General features: G+C 55.0%; 1 protein-coding gene across 1 annotated transcript in view; it reads left to right on the top strand.

The window, feature by feature from the left end:
* Positions 1-10,404, top strand: part of RUNX3 (RUNX family transcription factor 3) — a 64,842-nt gene extending 54,438 nt beyond the window's left edge. Inside the window, exons 6-7 of the mRNA XM_030805739.1 lie at positions 4,326-4,484; positions 8,813-10,404. Of these exons, the coding sequence (XP_030661599.1) occupies positions 4,326-4,484; positions 8,813-9,357 (704 nt within the window). The 3' untranslated portion in view covers positions 9,358-10,404. The remainder of the gene's footprint in view (positions 1-4,325; positions 4,485-8,812) is intronic.
* The last annotated feature ends 9,070 nt before the right edge of the window (positions 10,405-19,474 follow it).

Here is a 19,474-nt window from a genome sequence, read left to right as displayed (position 1 = left end):
CTGGAATTGGAAGCTCTGGCCGTACTGGGCCTGCCCTCCTCAGGGTAGCAGTCAGGTGCCTTCTACAAGGCACCTCCTCCCCATCTGCCCCAGGCCCCACCCATCCCACTTGCCTTGTTCACGTGACTTGCCCCATCCCTATGGGCATCTGAGTTTGCAGCCCTAGCTCCAGCTAAACTCGCCCCCAGCCCATGTTTTCCCCTTTGTTGCCAAGGGCCCTGGGAGGCAGCAGTGGGGGCCTGGGCAGAGACCAAATGGTCTTATTCCTGCCACCAAGTGTCCCATGGATTCCTGGTCTGGGGCCTCACTGGAGGAGAAGGTGGGGCTCCCTGGTTCTTGGTGACTGGCTGAGCCCCTGTGGCTCCCAGGCCCCATGCTTTCTTTCTGACGCTCCCAGATGCCTGTTTGAGCTTCCAACAGGGATGCGTAGGGAGCTTGGGGGCCTACAAGTGCCAGAAGCCATTGTGTTCCCATTCTGAAAATCAGAAATCAGGCCCATGCGAGGCCTCGGGCTCTGTCCCCTCATGCCCTACAGTAGTTGACAGTCTTTTCCCACTTTTCGAGTCCCCAGAAGTCACTTGTCCAGGCCCCAGGAAGCGCAGTGAGTTCTGTTTTACCTCCCACCTACATCTTGCCTCTTCTCCCTCTGCCAATCTAGAAAATGCACATGTCATTCTAGACCCAAGGCCTTAGGCAAACCTTCTCCTCCCCCTTAGCCCCTTCCACATCTTTTTTTTCTTTTTTTTTTGAGAAGGAGTCTTGCTCTGTCACCTAGGCTGGAGTGCAGTGGTGCGATCTTGGCTCACTGCAACCTCCACCTCCCGGGTTCAAGCGATCCTCCTGCCTCAGCCTCCCGAGTAGCTGGGATCACAGGCGCCCGCCACCATGCCCAGTTAATTTTTGTACTTTTAGTAGAGACGGGGTTTCACCATATTGGCCAGGCTGGTTTCAAACTCCTGACTTCACTCAGGTGATCTGCCTGCCTCGGCTTCCCAAAGTGCTGGGATTACAGGTGTAGCCACCACGCCTAGCCCCCATCTTCTTTTCTAAAGGGTCTCAGGTCCAGAAAATCCCACCCCCTGTTTGGCGTGTGACCTCCGACAAGCTTCCTCGCCTCTCCGCAGTTGCAGTTCTCTTGTAAAAGAGGGCCTGGCCACCCTGCCTGCCTGGCAGCCTCCCACCAAGTCACGTGAGGTAGAATGGCCGTGACCGTGTTAGGGTTGATCAGCCGAACCCTGGAGTGCACAGTTCTCCAAGGGAGCCGTCCTTTCCTCCGGTCAGCCCTGGAGAAGCCGCAGCCACTAGGGGGTGTGAACAGGGACGTTCCGGGGAGTGTTGCAGGTAAGGGAACTAAAGGGGAAGCTTGGGAAGGACTGAAGTGTGGGTGGAGGGGACTGTGGAGTGAACTGTGCCTCCAGTGGCCAGCAGGAAGGAGGGATAGCAGTGTCATTCTCGCCATGCTTGTTGAATCCCTTCCGTAGTAGGGAGGATTCCCAGGGTTTTGTGGGAACTCCGTCATTTCTGTGGGGCTGGATTACTCTCCCCATTTTGCAGATAAGGAAACTGAGTTTGAGCTCCAAGGTGTGCTACTGAAAAAGCAAGTTACAGGCCGGGCGCAGTGGCTCACGCTTGTAATCCCAGCACTTTGGGAGGCCGAGGCGGGTGGATCACGAGGTCAGGAGATCGAGACCACGGTGAAACCCCGTCTCTACTAAAAATACAAAAAAAATTAGCCGGCCGTGGTGGCGGGCGCCTGTAGTCCCAGCTACTCGGAGAGGCTGAGGCAGGAGAATGGCGTGAACCCGGGAGGTGGAGCTTGCAGTGAGCCGAGATTGCGCCACTGCACTCCAGCCTGGGCGACAGAGCGAGACCCCGTCTCAAAAAAAAAAAAAAAGTTACAGAATGACACACCCAGGCTAAGACTGTTCAAGAGAGTTCCATGAGAAACTTACTTTGCGTTTTCCATTCATGGAAGACGAAAAATGTCTGGAAAGGAACTGGTCACAGTGAGGACTCTGGAGAGGAGCTTAGAGTGGTGGAAAGAACCTTATCTGTAATGCTTTTATTTTTGTAAATATTCACATGTTGCTTGTGAAATGTAAAATTAGTAATTTAAAAAGTGTGTGTGGCAGGGGAGGTCCCCGCAAGCTTGATGTCACTCCAGAAGTGTCCCTCGGCCTCAGCAGGCTGCAGGAGGGCGGGGGCCTGGCCACCTTGACCCTCCCAGCACCTCTGAGCCCTCGGATGTGAGGCTGGGATGCTTCCTGTGTGGGCTCTGGCAGATAGGGAGTGGAAAATGCTGGCAGTTTTCTCCAGGTGCGACATCTCATTCCCCTGACCCCAGCTTCCAGGCAGAGATGGCTGTCTAGTCCCTCACGCAAGCTCCCTACACCTCTGCCCAGCATCCTGGTGGAGTTATTTTTCTGCCTGAGGCCCAGAGAGAAGAAGGCATGTTCTGGGGATCCCAGAGTGACTTAGGGCTGGAAAAGCCTTCAGTCCCATCCTAGAGCCCCTTCCCATTGTTCTCGTAGACATGGGAGACAGTGTGCAAGGCAGGCTGGGATGCTGGGAGGCGGAGGGTGGCAGTGCTCCTGGGTTATCTCCCTGCCTCCCTTGGGGGCATGAACGACTTTCTCATGTCTGTTATCTCAGTTTCCTTTTTTAGCTCTAGGGTCCTTGTTCTGTTGCCCAGACTGGAATGCAGTGGTACAATCAGCTCACTGCAGCCTCCACCTCTTGGGCTCAAGTGATCCTCCTGCCTCAGTCTTCCCAGTAGCTGGGACTACAGGCTTGTGCCACCCCACCTGGCTAAGTTTTGTTTTTTTTTTTTAATTTTTGTACAGACAGGGGTCTCAATAGTTGCCCAGGCTGATCTCGAACTTCTGGGTTCAACTGATCCTCCCATCTCAGTCTCCCAAAGTGCTGGGATTATAGGCGCGAGCCACTGCACCTGGCCCTCAGTTTCCTCTTCTGCCAAACAGTGTGTTGTAGCGGTTTAGATCGCCGTGTGTTGCAGAGGTTTAGATCACCGTGTGTTGTAGAGGTTTAGATCACAGCGTGTTGCAGAGGGTTAGATCGCCGTGTGTTGCAGAGGTTTAGATCACCGTGTGTTGTAGAGGATTAGATCGCCGTGTGTTGTGGAGGTTTAGATCACAGTGTGTTGTGGGGTTTAGATCACAGTGTGTTGTGGGGTTTAGATCGCCGTGTGTTGTAGAGGTTTAGATCACAGCGTGTTGCAGAGGGTTAGATCGCCGTGTGTTGCAGAGGGTTAGATCACAGTGTGTTGTAGAGGATTAGATCGCCGTGTGTTGTGGAGGTTTAGATCACAGTGTGTTGCGGAGGTTTAGACTGCCGTGTGTTGTGGAGGTTTAGATCACAGTGTGTTGCAGAGGTTTAGACTGCCGTGTGTTGTGGAGGTTTAGATCGCCGTGTGTTGTGGAGGTTTAGATCACAGTGTGTTGTGGAGGTTTAGATCGCCGTGTGTTGTGGAGGTTTAGATCACAGTGTGTTGTGGAGGTTTAGATCGCCGTGTGTTGTGGAGGTTTAGATTACAGTGTGTTGCAGAGGTTAGATCACCGTGTGTTGTAGAGGATTAGATCGCCGTGTGTTGCGGAGGTTTAGATCACAGTGTGTTGCGGAGGTTTAGATCGCAGTGTGTTGCGGAGGTTTAGATCGCCGTGTGTTGTGGAGGTTTAGATCACAGTGTGTTGTGGAGGTTTAGATCGCCGTGTGTTGCGGAGGTTTAGATCACAGTGTGTTGCGGAGGTTTAGATCACAGTGTGTTGCGGAGGTTTAGATCACAGTGTGTTGCGGAGGTTTAGATCACAGTGTGTTGCGGAGGTTTAGATCACAGTGTGTTGCGGAGGTTTAGATCACAGTGTGTTGCGGAGGTTTAGATCACAGTGTGTTGCGGAGGTTTAGATCACAGTGTGTTGCGGAGGTTTAGATCACAGTGGGTTGTGGAGGTTTAGATCGCCGTGTGTTGTGGAGGTTTAGATCGCCGTGTGTTGCGGAGGTTTAGACTGCCGTGTGTTGTGGAGGTTTAGATCACAGTGTGTTGCAGAGGTTTAGACCGCCGTGTGTTGTGGAGGTTTAGATCGCCGTGTGTTGCAGAGGTTTAGATATGTGGGGTGGCACATAACCACCATTCTCTGTTCATAAAGTCTTTTGAAAACCTCTGTAAAGAGGCCGGTGGTGACCTCAGGGTTCTCCCAGCAGAGGCCTAAGGTCAGACCTCAGGAAGATCTTCCCAGCAGAGTGAGGCATTTCTGTCTCCACTGAGACTCTGGGGAAGCAACGGCTGATGGGCTCCCTGTGCTCTGCAGGGCACCGGCAGAAGCTGGAGGACCAGACCAAGCCGTTCCCTGACCGCTTTGGGGACCTGGAACGGCTGCGCATGCGGGTGACACCGAGCACACCCAGCCCCCGAGGCTCACTCAGCACCACAAGCCACTTCAGCAGCCAGCCCCAGACCCCAATCCAAGGTACGGCACGGAGGGAGGGGCTGCAGCGGGGTGAGGTGGGGGTGGAGGGCCTGGATGTGGTCCAATCTGCCCCAGACCAAAAGCCTGTCCGAAGATCAGTCACTGCACCCCCTTGTTTTGTAGAGGAGTTGCTGGTGCTCATTGGCACCTGCAGACGGTTCCTGTGGGCTTGCTGTGTGCTAGCCATCATTCATTCACTCAGCAAACACTTACTGACATTACTGACACATGCCCGGTGCCTGGCCCCAGGGATCTGCATACCAGGAGTTCACTGTGCCTGGGGAAATGGGGTTAACCCCATAGTGCCCCTATTAAAATTGGGGCATGACTTGTCCAAGGAGCTGTGACAGACTCGCCCCTGCCATATACAGTTTCCCCACCCCTGCCCCACAGCCTGCGATTTTTCATCCGAAAGTGGATTGGTGGCGGATGCCACTACCCAGGGCTGGGATGACATTCAAATGACATTACTGTACTCACACAAACTTTGCACACTGTAAAGTGACATTCCAACCCTAGAGAGGCACGTAGCATTCCTGGGAAAGGTCTCCCACCCTGCCCAGAGAGTCCTCCCAAACAGGAGGAGCTGAGGTGGACGGGAAGACGGAGCTGGAGTCTCCATCTCCACTGCCTAGACGGATACAGCAAGCACAGTTGCAGCCAGGCCTCAGGCAGGTCTTCTGGAGTATCGAGGTGCCTGGCGCATAGTAGGCGCTCGCTAAACAGCTGCCGGCTGCATCTCTCCTCTGTTCTCTCAGTCAGTGAGCTGGGGACATGGGAGGCTGTGTGCACAGCCGGCCCTCAGGCTAAGTGGGGTGCCAAGGGTGCTTGGTGGCTGGGTGGACAGATGCAGGCGGCTGGCTGCCGTCACGGACTGTGCCCATTCTTTCTCAGTGCCCCGGAGCCTGGTTAGAACCCCCTTGGCAGATGAATGAATTGAGAGGCCTAAGAGGTTCAGAGCCACCCTCAGGTCACACAGCCCATCTGGGACCAGGTCCACAATCTCCACAGTACCTGCTCCCAAGAACTTTCTGTACTTCTGAGGGGACAGATAAAGGGGCCTGGAACAGGGCTGCCAACCGGTCTGCCTGCCCCACCCCCTTCTCCGGTGCCACGCTGAGGTGGGGGCCGACTGGGTCTCTCCACTGACATTGTTCCAGGCACAGTGCAGCGGCCAGGGGCTTGATGCAGGCCGTCAGTGTGAAGAGAGGACCCCTCCCCTTCTGGCCTGGGCTCAGGACTTTTGGTTCTTGGTCCTGAGAGGCAGCCTTTCCCTGCCGTGGACAGAGCCAGGCCAGGGGATCGGGGCCCAGCGAGGGAGCCAGAATCCAGGAGGTGGCTTCCTGCCCACCAGCCCCCATGGAAGGAGAGCCCACATCTGCCCATCCACTGCTGGGTGGGCACAGCTGCTGCTTCCACCCTGGGCTGGGAGGAAGGGAGCCCAGCCTGTGTGGGGCAGTGGCTGACTTCTGCTTCTCTGCCTGCTTCCTCCTGAGGCCTGGCCCAGTCCCTCGCTAGCCCCCGACAGCACTGGGCCACAGGCAGCCAGGCCTCTCCATCCTCAGGCCCATCCCCTTCGGGTGAGAGAAAGGGCCTTGGATGACCAGGACAGGGCAGGAGCATGAACTGTGCAGTCAGCTGGACCAGGCTGGGAATTCAGGCTCTGCCAGGCACTGGCTGTGGGATCTTAGACAAGTCACTTGAACTCAGCCTCAGTTTTCTCATCTGTGAAGTGGGCAGAAGGAGGTCCCTGACAAAGAGGGGTTGCTGGCAGACCCAGGCTTGGGAAGTCACTCTCACAGGCCCCCCTCCCTCTGCCCTCAGCCTTCCTCCTGGGGTCCCCCTCGGGACACCTCACCACCACTTCCCTTGGTGCCTGTTAACTGCTTTGACCCCCCAACCTTGGTCACTGGCAAGCAGTGCAGAGACCCCAGCACCTCCCATACCCCAGCCCCAGCCCCCAGCCGCCACCGCCCACAATGGGGGCTTCTCACAGCTGAAAGGGCTCATTCAGCCACCATGCAGCAGCCGGGGCAATCTGGAGAAGAAAATAAACATTTCCTTCCACTGTTGGGATTGGCCGCTCGACAGTGCCCCGGGCAGCTCGGGTTTCCTGGGGCTGCGAGGCCGTGGGGTGGGGGTACAGGAGCTCGGAGGGAGCTGCTGGGGGGTCTGAGGGAGTGCTGAGGGCAGGTACTTCCCCCATCACCCCAGAGGAGGGGTGGTGGCCCTGAGGAGAGAGGCTGGAGGGGACGGTGGCAGGTGCAGGGAGGCCCAGCCCAGCGCCTACAGCCCGTGTGAGCTCTGAGGGGCCCAGTCCTGCTGTTGCATCCTGCGGTCCCCATTTGTTTCCTTCGTCTTGAGAATGGGGTTCCCATCAGGCAGCCAGCACCCACTTACACCCCGTCCGTCTCAGCTGTGCTGACGTGCCCAGCACCTGCAACAGGACCTCTCCCCGCGAGGGGCTCCCCAGATGAAAACTGGCAGCCAGGTGCCTCGGAGGCTCTCAGCCTCAAGGGGCAGGGACAGCCAAGTGACCTACTAGGGAGCATCCCAGATGTCCCAGAAGGCCCCCACCACCAGACTGCTGTCCCCACGTCTTCTTACCTTAAGCCAGGAGCATCACTCTGTTCGGATCCACGCCCAGGGCCAGAGTCCACTGCTGAGGGAAACATACCCCAGCTGACTTGGGAAGACCCCAAAGCCCCGAGAAGTTCCAAGTCCCAGCCGAAGTCACACAGCACCTCAGGGTCATAGCTCTCCGTCCTTAGCCAAGCCTTGGCATGGCAGGCAGAGCCCACCCCAGCTAGCACCGGCCCCTATCCTTTGGTGGGTGACACAGAGGGGTTGCTGGGCTGGACAGACGGCACCTCTGGACCACTGCTGGGGGCTCATCCACCTCCCCCCACTGCCAGAATAGAAGGGAGGCCCCGCACCAGGGCCTCAACTTGGCAGGGACCTGAATGAGCCAGTTCTCCTGGGTACCCAGAGTAAGAGGCACCACAGCCACAGTGGCCTTGCAAAGCCTCATGGACCCCTGCTCTGTGCCCAGTGCCATTCTAAGTACTCGATTTGTATTAACTGAATCCTGATGAACTGTCATCGTCTCATGTTTTATATGGGGAAACTGATGCGCAGAGAGGTTAAGTGACTTGCCCAAGGACACAAAGCTAGTAAGTGTCCAAACCAGGATAACTGTCTGGCTCCAGAAGCCACACAGTAAGCCTTGATCCTGTGCTGCCTCAAAGACGGGACAGCTCCCTCTCAAGTACGTGTTGGGGCTCAGGACCAGAGGCCCTAGGATTGTGTGCCAGGTCCCATGTGCTGTGTGACCCTGAGGCAAGTGCCTCACCCTGTCTGGGCCTCAGTTTCCCCAGCAAGGGTGTTAGACTCAATCCCCGAGCCCCTTTGAATGCTGAGGTTTTGGGGGTCTGTGATGACAAAAGTTGGGGACAGAGGATGGAACACCCTTGCCTTGGAGCCCATTGAGAAGCCACATTCCTGGGGGAGCAGGGGCGGGGTCTGAGCTGGACACTGTGACCAGGTCGGGGTCTGGGTCCCCACGTTTGTCTGACTGCTGTCTCACTTTGCTGCCGAGGCAGGTTAGGGTGGCATCCAGTCACTGTGTGGCCACGAGTCAGCTCCAGTGACACAGGCCCAGGGTGAGGCAGAGGCCAGAGCGCCTGTGAACTCAGTGCCCACAACCCAGGTGTGAGCGCACAGAACCTCCGCGTGCTGCACCCGAGCAGGAGAGGCACGTGTGTCCCCAGCAGAAGCCTTGTGATGAGAACCAGTCCTTTCTCTACCACAGACACTCAGCCTTGCTCTCTCTCTGCCTCCATTTTCTTGTCTTCAAAAGCGGGTTCCAACTCCCAGTCTCACGTGGTCATTGGAGCCTTTACACATGCACGGCCTTGCCAGCTGTTAACACGGGCCGGTGGGGACAGGAACCTGCCTGGGCAGGGCTGCCGGGAGGCCTGAGCTGACCCTGCCCTCAGCCCCACCACCACATCCTAGGCCTCTCCTCTGCGAGGCTGGGAAGGAGGATTTAAAGAGAAGAAAAGACCCCCCCACCTTCTGCTGCGGAGGGCGGGGCTCCAGTGGCCCCTCTTGGCCCGGGGCACGCTCCCACCAGCTTCCCGGCAGGTCTGTGTTCGGAGTGCTGGCAGGGGAGGCCCTGGGCTGCCTAGGGCAGGAAGAAGAGAGCCAGGTCTAGAACTAGGGGTCCCTCAGATGGGCCTTGGGGACCACAGCCCAAGGTCATTCTTCAGGAAGGCCTCCTGGGGTTGTCTCGAGCTGCAACTGACCTCTTCCTTGCTGTCCTCCAGGCACCTCGGAACTGAACCCATTCTCCGACCCCCGCCAGTTTGACCGCTCCTTCCCCACGCTGCCAGCCCTCACGGAGAGCCGCTTCCCAGACCCCAGGATGCATTACCCCGGGGCCATGTCAGCTGCCTTCCCCTACAGCGCCACGCCCTCAGGCACAAGCATCAGCAGCCTTAGCGTGGCGGGCATGCCGGCCACCAGCCGCTTCCACCACACCTACCTCCCACCACCCTACCCGGGGGCCCCGCAGAACCAGAGCGGGCCCTTCCAGGCCAACCCGTCCCCCTACCACCTGTACTACGGGACATCCTCCGGCTCCTACCAGTTCTCCATGGTGGCCGGCAGCAGCAGTGGGGGTGACCGCTCGCCCACCCGCATGCTGGCCTCTTGCACCAGCAGCGCTGCCTCTGTCGCCGCCGGCAACCTCATGAACCCCAGCCTGGGCGGCCAGAGTGACGGCGTGGAGGCCGACGGCAGCCACAGCAACTCACCCACGGCCCTGAGCACTCCAGGCCGCATGGATGAGGCCGTGTGGCGGCCCTACTGACCGCCCTGGTGGACTCCTCCCGCTGGAGGCGGGGACCCTAACAACCTTCAAGACCAGTGATGGGCCGGCTCTGAGGCTCCGGGCAGGGATGGGACCTACGCTCCGGGGTGGTCTTGGTCCCAGGGTGGTCCCAGCTTGCGGGTGGCTCTGGCTGTATCTGTGCAGCCACATCCTTGTACAGAGGCGTAGGGAACCTCCCCGGCCCGGGACACTGCCCCCGGCCCAGATCCTGGCCATCTCATCCCATACTTCTGTGGGGAATCAGCCTCCTGCCACCCCTACAGAAGGACGTCGCTGTCTCCAGCTATGCCCAGTGCTGCATGGGGCCCATGTCTCCTGGGACAGAGGCCATCTCTCCTCCAGAGAGAGGCAGTATTGGCCCACAGGATAAGCCTCAGGCCCTGGGAAACCTCCCGACCCCTGCACCCCCTGGGTCCAGCCCCGTCTGCATTTACACAGATTTGAGTCAGAACTGGAAAATGTCCCCCGCCCCCGCCACCCTTGAGCGGGGTTCCCCTCATTGTACAGATGGGGCAGGACCCAGCAGGCTGCTGGCAGAGATGGTTGAGAACACATCCAAGCCAGTCCCCCCAGCCCGGCTTCCTCTCCGTTCCTGACTGTTGGCTTTCCCCCAGCTGTGTGGGTCCCAGGCCCCAGAGAAGATGAGTCTGTGGCATCAGGTCCTTAAACCCAGGAAAGCACCTACAGACCGGCTCCTCCATGCACTTTACCAGCCCAATGCATCCACTCTCAGTTCTCGGCGGGGCGGGGGGGTGGGGGAGTAGGAGGTCCCCTTTCCCCTAGGTGGTCTCATAATTTCCATTTATGGAGAGAACAGGAGGGCCAGATAGGTCCTAGCAGAAGGCATTGAGGTGAGGGATCATTTTGGGTCAGACATCAATGTCCCTGTCCCCCCTGGGTCCAGCCAAGCTGTGCCCCATCCCCCAAGCCTCCTGGGAGGATCCAGCCAAATCTTGCAACTCCTGGCGCACACCTGTCTGTAACCTGTTTTGTGCTCTGAAAGCAAATAGTCCTGAGCAAAAAAAAAAAAAAAAAAAAAAGTTTTTAAAACATTTTAGAAAAAGCAGCTTAATCTAACATTTTCAAACACAAGGTCTCCTACAGGTATAGCTCCTTGATTATAAGCAACATCCCCCCTCTCCCCCCGCGGACCCCCAGCTGCCTCCTGAGGGTGTGGGGTTATTAGGGTCTCAATACTTTCTCAAGGGGCTACACACCCCATTAGGCAGCATCCCACCAGCCTGCACCACAGGCGCCCCTGGGAGGACGAGGGAAATGCCGATGAGACGCCGGGCTCTCTCTCCTCTGTGACTCTAGGACATCTGTCCAGGAGGCTGTGTGGAGGTGGGCAGGATGTGACAGGTGGGGAGCACTGGCTGTGCGTGGCAGGACAGAAGCACTGTAAAGGGCTCTCCAGCCACAGCTCAGCTGCACTGCGTTCCGAGGTGAAGTCTTGCCCCTGAATTGTGCCCAGTGGGAAAGTGGGCGCTTGCCCAAGGGCCAGGCTGTGTGGATTCTCATATCAGAGTTCTCTGGCCCCAGAAAGGCTTAGAAAAGGCGTAAGGGAACACATAAAGGCTAGCAGCATGTGGTATTTTAACTTTCTGCCTCGGCCTCTGTGGATGCAGAAATCTGCCTACAAAATGCTCTTCAGTGGTTGTCTCTGTGAGAGCACTGTCCCCACCCAATCTGTCACAACGGCCAGAACCATACACCAGAGACACACCGGCAGGTTAGGCAGTCCTTCTGGTGATCCTATTCCATTCCCTCCCGCTGCGGTTTCTCTTGGCCTGTCCTCACTGGAAAAACAGTCTCCATCTCTTCAAAATAGCTGCTGACACCCTGCACCCAAGGGGCCTCTCCATGCCTTCTCAGGAAGCAGCTATCCACTGTCCTTGTAGTTTATTCCCTCCCGTTCTCTGGTTGTAGCTGGTCCCAGGTCAGCGTGGGAGGCACCTTTGGGTTCCCAGTGCCCAGCGCTTTGTAGTCTCATCCCAGATTACTGCCCCTTCCTGATCCTGGAGAGGCAGGGATAGGAAATAAATTGCTCTTCCTACCCCATCCCCCATCCCCTGACAAAAAGTGATGGCAGCCGTACTGAGTCTGTAAGGCCCAAAGTGGGTACAGACAGCCTGGGCTGGTAAAAGTAGGTCCTTATTTACAAGGCTGCTTTAAAGTTGTACTAGGCAAACACACTGATATAGGAAGCACGAGGAAAGGAAGATATTTTGATACAGTGTTACTGTGAGCCTGTCAGTAGTGGGTACCAATCTTTTGTGACATATTGTCATGCTGAGGTGTGACACCTGCTGCACTCATATCCGAAGTAAAACCATCCCAGAGCTGGCGAGAGGATGGAGCAGGGTGGAAACTGCTTTGCACTATCATTTGCTTGGTGTTTGTTTTTGATGCACAACTTGCTTGTACAGTAAACTGTCTTCTGTACTATTTAACTGTAAAATGGAATTTTGATTGATTTGTTACAATAATATAACTGAGATGTGTGGAAGGAGTCCAGTGCCAGGTTTCTAGGGCTATGCATGGAGGTGGGGTGGGGTGGGGGAGAGGATGGAGACCTCCTGCTGTTGCCCAGGAGGAACAGGAACAGAGACACCCAGTGCCTTCATCTCCTTGCTTCCAACTTCTTCAGGAATGGCCGCAGAGACCACCCTGGCCACAGGACAGCCAGTGAGGCCTGCTCCTGTATGGCTTGGACCCCAGGAGGGCATCAAATAGGTCTTCAAAGTGCCACGACCTTTCCACCAATCATGAGCGGGCTGTGATTCTTCCCAGCCGTGTTGGGAGGAATTCCTGCCCGTGCCCCAGATTCAGATTTGGGGAGGGGGCAGAGGCAGAGGGAGAGTCCAACTGCCTTGGTGAGAACCCCCCTCTGAGGCTCGTGTTTCAAGATCTGTGGCAAGCTAGCAACAGTGGGGATTGGGAGCAAGCAGCCACTTCAGTGCCCCCATTTTGCAGGTGAGACAACTGAGGTGCGAAGGAGTGTCGTCAAGGTCCATGTCTCCCTGGGGTTGTCCGTGGCTGAACTGGGACCACAGCCCAACAATGGTGGTGTGGGTGTGATGATGTGGGGACCTGGCTTGACAGCCCCCCCCCCCCACCCTTCCCAGCAAGGAGGCCTGGTCCACTTGGGATTTGTACCAACACACAGCCCAGAGCCTGGCCGGTTGGGATTTGTGAAGGGAAATTTTCATGAAACAGACCTTATTTTTGAGTGATGCCCACTGACTTCAAAAACCACTCCCAAAGCTTTGCCCTGCTCGGTTTGGTTGGTCTGCCTGAAATTCAACTCCCAACAAGAAGCTTCCATTTCCCTAGCCCGGAATCCCCTTTTACCCAAAAGACAGCAGGTCTATCCTGGACAGGACCTCAGCCGTAGCTACAGAACTTCTCTGTGGGTCTGCTCTGGGCAGTCTCTGGCAGGGTTGGTCCTGAAACGGCATCTACACGGCCAAGACCGTTTCTCTGTACGTTTATTTGGGGTCACTCTATAGGGGATGGTAGCCACTCCTCACCAGGCACACTTTGGTGCCACAAAAGATGGGAGAGGAGCTGTGACCTCCAGAGTCCCTGACTCAAATCTCCATCACCTGCACCCTAGCAGTCACGAACCAGCACACCCAGCTTGCCAAGGGGAAACTCAAGGTCCAGAGCAGTCGCAGCCTGCCTGAGGTCCCAGGGCTGCGGGAGGAAGCGCTGCAGTAGCCACAGCGGCCTGCAGGTGGCGACAGGGGCGGCATCGCCGGGCAGCAGGTGGAGAGCTGGACATCATCCCCTTTGGACAAGGGTGAGGAGAGGCTGCCTAGGTTACAGCAAGAATTCAGGTTAGGTATTAAGAAGAACTTCCCAACCCCAGGTGGCTCATTCCTGAAAGGGCCTGCTAGAGGTCTTGACGCGGGGAAGGTTTTCCCTTCCCGAGCTGTGTGGCGGCGGGAGGTCCCTGTCCCTCTCTGAGTCTCCCTTTTTGGTCGTACGCTGAATGAGCACCGGCCGTGTGCCGGGTGTGGAGTAGGACCCCACGCCCCATGATCGTCTGCTTTGGGACAGGGTGTACCTGGCTTGAAGGCAGGGTTGACTTTCACAGTCCTACAACCCTGGCCTCCTGGACCCTGGGCCCAGCCCCACCTGCGTCCCCTGAGCTACCAGCTGGAGCTTAGGTCATGTAGAAGCCAGTCCAGGCTGAGGAAGCCATTTGGTTTCACAGCCTGGGAGCCCCTGGACTCCAGAATTCCGCTTTGGAGGCTCTAGGAGTCCCATTGATTTGGGCTGGACTTTGAGTCCCTCCAGTTTCTTCAGCCCCCACAGCTTGAGGTTGGCCCAGATGGGCCCAGTGATGGACCCAGAGAGCCGGCTGTGGCCTGGGGGCTCCCAGAAGTGGCCTCCTGTGGGGTGAAGTGGCCCAGATGGACCCGCCTTGCCGGCCCCTGGGAGCAGCCCTGCCATTGTTGGGCTGTGGCCATGGGGATGGCTTTTGCTTTTATGCTGAGAAATGGATGTCCTGGCAGTGAGGCTACAGGCCAGAGATGACACATTCCCACACCGGGGCCTGGTGAGGGCTTGAGGAGGTGGCGGGGGGTGGGGCCAGTGCCGTGTGTAGGGGAGGGCAGGGCTGCATGCAGACCCAGCCCTGCCTCCCTCCTCGGCCCCGGCCCTTCCCCTGCTCCAGACTGCACCCCCCATAAATGCGGCCCCCAGCATGGCCCAGAGGGCAGCTCTCAGCTGCACCAAACACCCCAGCCTGGTCACGTGAGTAGAGAATACACCTCAGAGGGTCGGTTCGTTTTGGGGTCGTAAATGACATGAGCTGTCAAACGGGACGGGGGCAGGAGGGAGGCCACAGTGAAAGAATGAACTGTTCCTGGCAGAAATCCAAAATGCCCCTCATTCCTCCCCATGAGGGCTCCAGAGCTCGGAGGGGTGAGGGGCCACATCGCCCCGACATCCGCAGCCACACCTGTGTGGTCCAGCGGCTGGGGAAGCCTGGGGAGCCGGATCCCACACTTCCTATTTTTAGTTTTGCAGCTAAGAGTGCGCTGTTTGTTTTATATATTTATATTCACCCACAGAAAGGGCCTGCCCTGGGCCTGGCCCAGGGGACCTATCACGGGAAGGGGAGTGTGGCAGCCCTGGAGCCGGCCTGGACTACCCTCCTTTGTGCCCACCCTGACGGCTGGCAGCAATGTGGGCTCTCTGGTGTCCAAACATCCCATTTGGGCCACACCACCCCACTCAGCTCATTGGGCTGGGTGTCTTCGAGGCCTTGGCCAGAATTCATTCACTCATTCCCCAGACACAGAGCCCCACCCCACCCCCAGGTGCCAGACGCCAAGAGCAAGGCGAACAAATCACAGTCATGGCCTCAGGGATCCCACAGGGCAGACAGACAGGAAAGCAGGTTGTGCCGGCCCAGTGTGGACCGGGGCAAACAAGCCAGGCTCCTCAGAGAAAATGTCTCTCCCCCGAGACCGGATGGAAAGATGAGCAGGAAGGGACCAAGCACAGATGCGGCAGGAGGGAATCCCACGTGCAAAGGCCTGGAGAACCAGGCGTCGCTGAGCTGGGAGGATGGTGGGGCAGGTGGAGCAATGGTGATGGGAGGTGGGAGAGGATCCATGTCAGGGGTCGGTGGCACGGGGGAGCCAAGCGGAGACGTATGTGTTGGAGGGGAGCACCGTGATGGTGCGGACTGGGGATGAGGGTGCAGAGACCTGTTCACGGGCTACTAAAATAGTCTGGGTGAAGGAGAAGTCTGTGCAGAATGACAGAGGGAGGAGCTAAGAGGTATCTTAGACATCATTAGCACCAAAGTCACAGGAAGGGCACCATGCCCCAAACCTCAGGTTTGAATGTCTCTCAATCCCTCAGGGTTAGTGGCATTTCATGTGCCACTGGGGGCAAGGTCCTAACAATAGTCTTCGTTATCACCCAGTTGGCCCTTGCCCCCTCCCTCCCCACCGCTTCACAAGTGAAGCCTTATGTCCTGCCTCAGTTTTCTTATAGAACCGTGTGACCACACCAGAGGCCACACGCAGCCTCTCAGACTTGTGGGCCCAGGACGCTCAGAGTCCGGCCGAGCTACCCCACTCTCCTTCATGGTCTGAAAATATAAAGGTTATGAGACTCTCCATCTGCGGTTCCTGAGTTCTATATATTACATTTTAAATAATATTTTTAGTTTTTATTTTCAGACAGGGTCTCACTGTCACCCAGACTGGAGTGTATTGCAGCCTCCAACTCCTGGGCTCAAGTGATCCTCCTGCCTTGACCTCTCAAGGAGTTAGAACTACAGGTGTGCACCACCACGCCTGGCTAATTTTCTTTTAGAGGCAGGGTCTCATTACATTGCCCAGGCTGGCCTCAAACTCCTGGCCTCGAGCAAACCTTCCCCCTTGGCCTCCCAAAGTGTTGGGATTATAGGATGAGCCACCATGCCCAGACTAAATGACATTTTTAAATGACACAAACTCATATATAATCATGAGAGGGCAAGTAGACAGTCCGGATTACCAACAAACACACAAGAAAAATGATCTATAATCCCCCCTCCAAAGATAAGATAACCACTGTTAATATTTTTAGCCTTTTCTCCCCCATTCAGATCTTTCTTTCCTATAAATATATAAATACTTTTTAGAAATAAACATTTTTCTAGCCAGACACTGCGTATACAGGTTATCAATTAATATAGTTAAAAATCGAGATAAAATTAATCTAGAATGAAATCAATGCAAAGATGGGATTATGGCTGTTTTCTGTTTTCTTCTTTACAGTTTTCTAAAATTAGCACACTTGTTCAGGGTATAGCATATCAAACTTCTAGACTGATAAATGTCCAAGCAGAGGAGTTTAAAATCATGCAAGGACTACCTCATCTGTCATTAGCTGAAACACCACCTCTTCCAGGTAGCCTTCCCTGATACCCTCATACTAGGTTTGATGCCTTCTCTTTATCTCTGGAATAATAAAAAATAATAATAATAATAGGTAACGCTTACTCTATGCCAGGCACTATTCTAAATATTTCGCCATTTTTTAACCCAGCCCGTTGAGGTATGTGTTATCATTCTCCCCATCTTACAGATGAAAAAAACTGAGAAACAGTTTGGGTGCGGTAGCTCATGCCTGTAATCCCAGCACTTTGGGAGGCTGAGGCAGGAGGGTCACCTGAGGTCAGGAGTTCGAGACCATCCTGGCCAACATAGTGAAACCCCATCTCTACTAAAAATACAAAAATTAGCCGGGCGTGGTGGCACATGCCTGTAATCCCAGCTACTCAAGAGGCTGAGGCAGAAGAATCACTTGAATCCAGGAGGCAGAGGTTGCAGTGAGCTGAGTTTGTGCCACTGCACTCCAGCCTGGACAACAGAGTGAGATTCCACCTGAAAACAAAACAAAACTGAGAAACAAGCACAGAATTCCACCTGATCCTGATGAAGGCAGAGCAGTCACTGAAAATATTAAGTTTCCTACCAACTAAAAGTACTGGAGGCTCAAAGTAAGAATCACGTTGACTTTAAGAAAAAAACAAGTGACATTTCTACACATACTTGCTTATAAAGATTGATCAAGGGGGAGGAAAAAAAGAAAAAGAAATGAGAAAATGTCTTTTTAAAAAAACAGAGGCCCTTTCTCTGCGTCTGAGAGGGATGCCTCTACCTTTCTGAGTTGTGATTCTAAGATTTCACAAAGCATGAAATCAAAAAACAGAAGTCACTGTGACTGTCTCAGAATCTGTCTGGAAACCCCCAGCCCATTGTTCCCTGCCCAAGGTGGGGCACTTCATGAACGAGGCCTCCCCGGAGCTAGGTCCAAGCCTCTTCGTGGCAAGCTCACCCCCCTACCCAAATATGCACACAGTGGGAATATCTGCCTGGGCGGCAGTCTTGCCCTGCCACAAACAGGTTCTATTTCTTTTTCCATGAAAACAACTCCGTCCTAAATCACTGACGCCTGAAATTAGAAAAATACGAGGCCTATATTATCATAAAACTATTTTAACACAGTGGGGCCCCTTCGGTGGTGGGAGGGGTGGCCAAAGACTCTGCAGCCCCTTCCAGTTGTAGCCCCTGGAAATGCTCAGAGGGATGAGAAATTTGGTTTTCATTAGCGGCGAATGTGAGGAGTTCTGTCGCTCTGAATGGACCTTTGATTCTGGCTGGTGGTGGACTCTTTCCAAGGCCCGGTGAGTTTTGTTTTGTTTTGTTTTGTTTTCATATAAAATGGGCTAGGCCCTTCCAGCTTATATCTCCCTGTACTACACAAGAATTGGGCAACGCCCCACTCTCTTGACTTCTAAAGTCAACAGCTGGGGCCGGCAGGAGAGGCACCCGGGACCATTCGCCTTTATTGACTCTGAGGTTTTATTAAAGATGTTATGTTTCCTTGAGGCCTGTGCCAGACCCAACAAGCAGACTGGCCAGTGAGAGGCTGGCAGAGGCCAGGGGCTTTGAACTGCCTGGAAGACAACCTACCTTGACCTGCCTTCTCCCACCCCAGTGACCCCCAGAAATGGCCTCTGCCTTGGAATCTCCACAGAAAACCCTATTTCTTCCCCTCTATCTACTTCGAGCAAAAGAACATTGGCCTGCTCTTTTATTCATTCAACACACATTGGTTAGGCATCTACTACAGTGGCGGGTGCTTGGGATGCAGCTGCAAACAAGTCACACAATGTCCTTATTCCCTTGGAGCCTACACCCTAATTGGGGAGAAAGGCCATAAACGAATAAATAGATCACATGGCTGCAGACAGTAATCAGTGACATAAAAAAATAAAACAGGATAATGTGATGGAGGAAGACTGGGAGTTGGAAGACATCATTAGATAAGGTGGTCGGGGAAGGTCTCTCAGAGGAGCTGACTGCGGACTACCATAAACATAGCCAGGCATAGTCCAGTTTCACCCACTGTGCCAGATGTGGCATCTTGACTACAGCAGATCAACACTGTCTCTGGAATTTGGTATGCAGCTACCCATTTGGTAAATCCTTTCTTCCTGATATCCAACAGCAGAGAGGCACTAGAGCAGTTTACATGGCAGGGACAGCAGAGCACCTTCATGGTCCAGCCTCAGGACTCCCTCACTCCATCCTCCATCATGGTATCATTTAATTGACTCTCTGTTCCACATGGCTGGGGAGGCCTCACAGTCATGGCAGAAGACAAAGGAAGAGCAAAGGTGACTGTTGGTGTTTTACCAAAGAGACTGGTGGCATTTTGAACTTGAGAGAGGTGATTTAGGGCATCTGGTGGGAGAAATTTCTAGGCAGCAAAGTGTTCAAGAGGTGACTTGGGTACTGTTAAAAGCATTCAGTTTTATTCATTCACAAAGATATGGTTTGGAATTGGAACTTATGTTTAATGGGGAAGCAGAGCATAAAAGTTTGGAAAAGTTGCAGCCTGATGATGCAATAGAAAAGAAAAATCCATATTCTGAGGAGAACTTCAAGCCTGCTGCAGAAATTTGCATAAGTAATGTGGAGCCAAATGTTAATCGCCAAGACAATGGGGAAAATGTCTCCAGGGCATGTCACAGACTTTGTGGCAGCCCCTCCCATCACAGGCCCAGAGGCTTAGGAGGATACAATGGCTTCATGGGCTGGGGTCCAGAGCCCCCCTGCTCTGTGCAGCCTAGGGACTTGGTGCCCTGCATCCCAGCTGCTCTAGTCATGTCTAAAAGGGGCCAAGGTACAGCTCAGACTGTGGCTTCAGAGGGTGGAAGCCCCAAGCCTTGGCAGCTTCCATGTGGTATTGTGCCTGCGGGTGCACAGAAGTCAAGAATTGAGGTTTGGGAAACTCTGCTTAGATTTCAGAGGATGTGCCTGGATGTCTACGCAGAAGTTTGCTGCAGGGGTGAGGCCCTCATGGAGAACCTCTGCTAGGGCAGTGCAGAAAAGAAATGTGGGGTTGAAGCCCCCACACAGAGTCCCCACTGGAGTGCTGCCTAGTGGAGCTGTGAGAAAGGGTCATCATCCTCCAGGCCTCAGAATGGTAGACCCACCAACAGTTGCACTGTGCACCTGGAAAAGCCACAGATACTCAACGCCAGCCTGTGGAATGAGCCGGCAGGGAGGCTGTA

This window comes from Nomascus leucogenys, chromosome 24 (genome assembly GCF_006542625.1).
Source record: "Nomascus leucogenys isolate Asia chromosome 24, Asia_NLE_v1, whole genome shotgun sequence".
Taxonomy (NCBI): Eukaryota; Metazoa; Chordata; class Mammalia; order Primates; family Hylobatidae; genus Nomascus; species Nomascus leucogenys.
The sequence above is the reverse complement of the archived record's forward strand: the minus strand, read 5'-3'. Positions and strand labels throughout refer to the sequence as shown.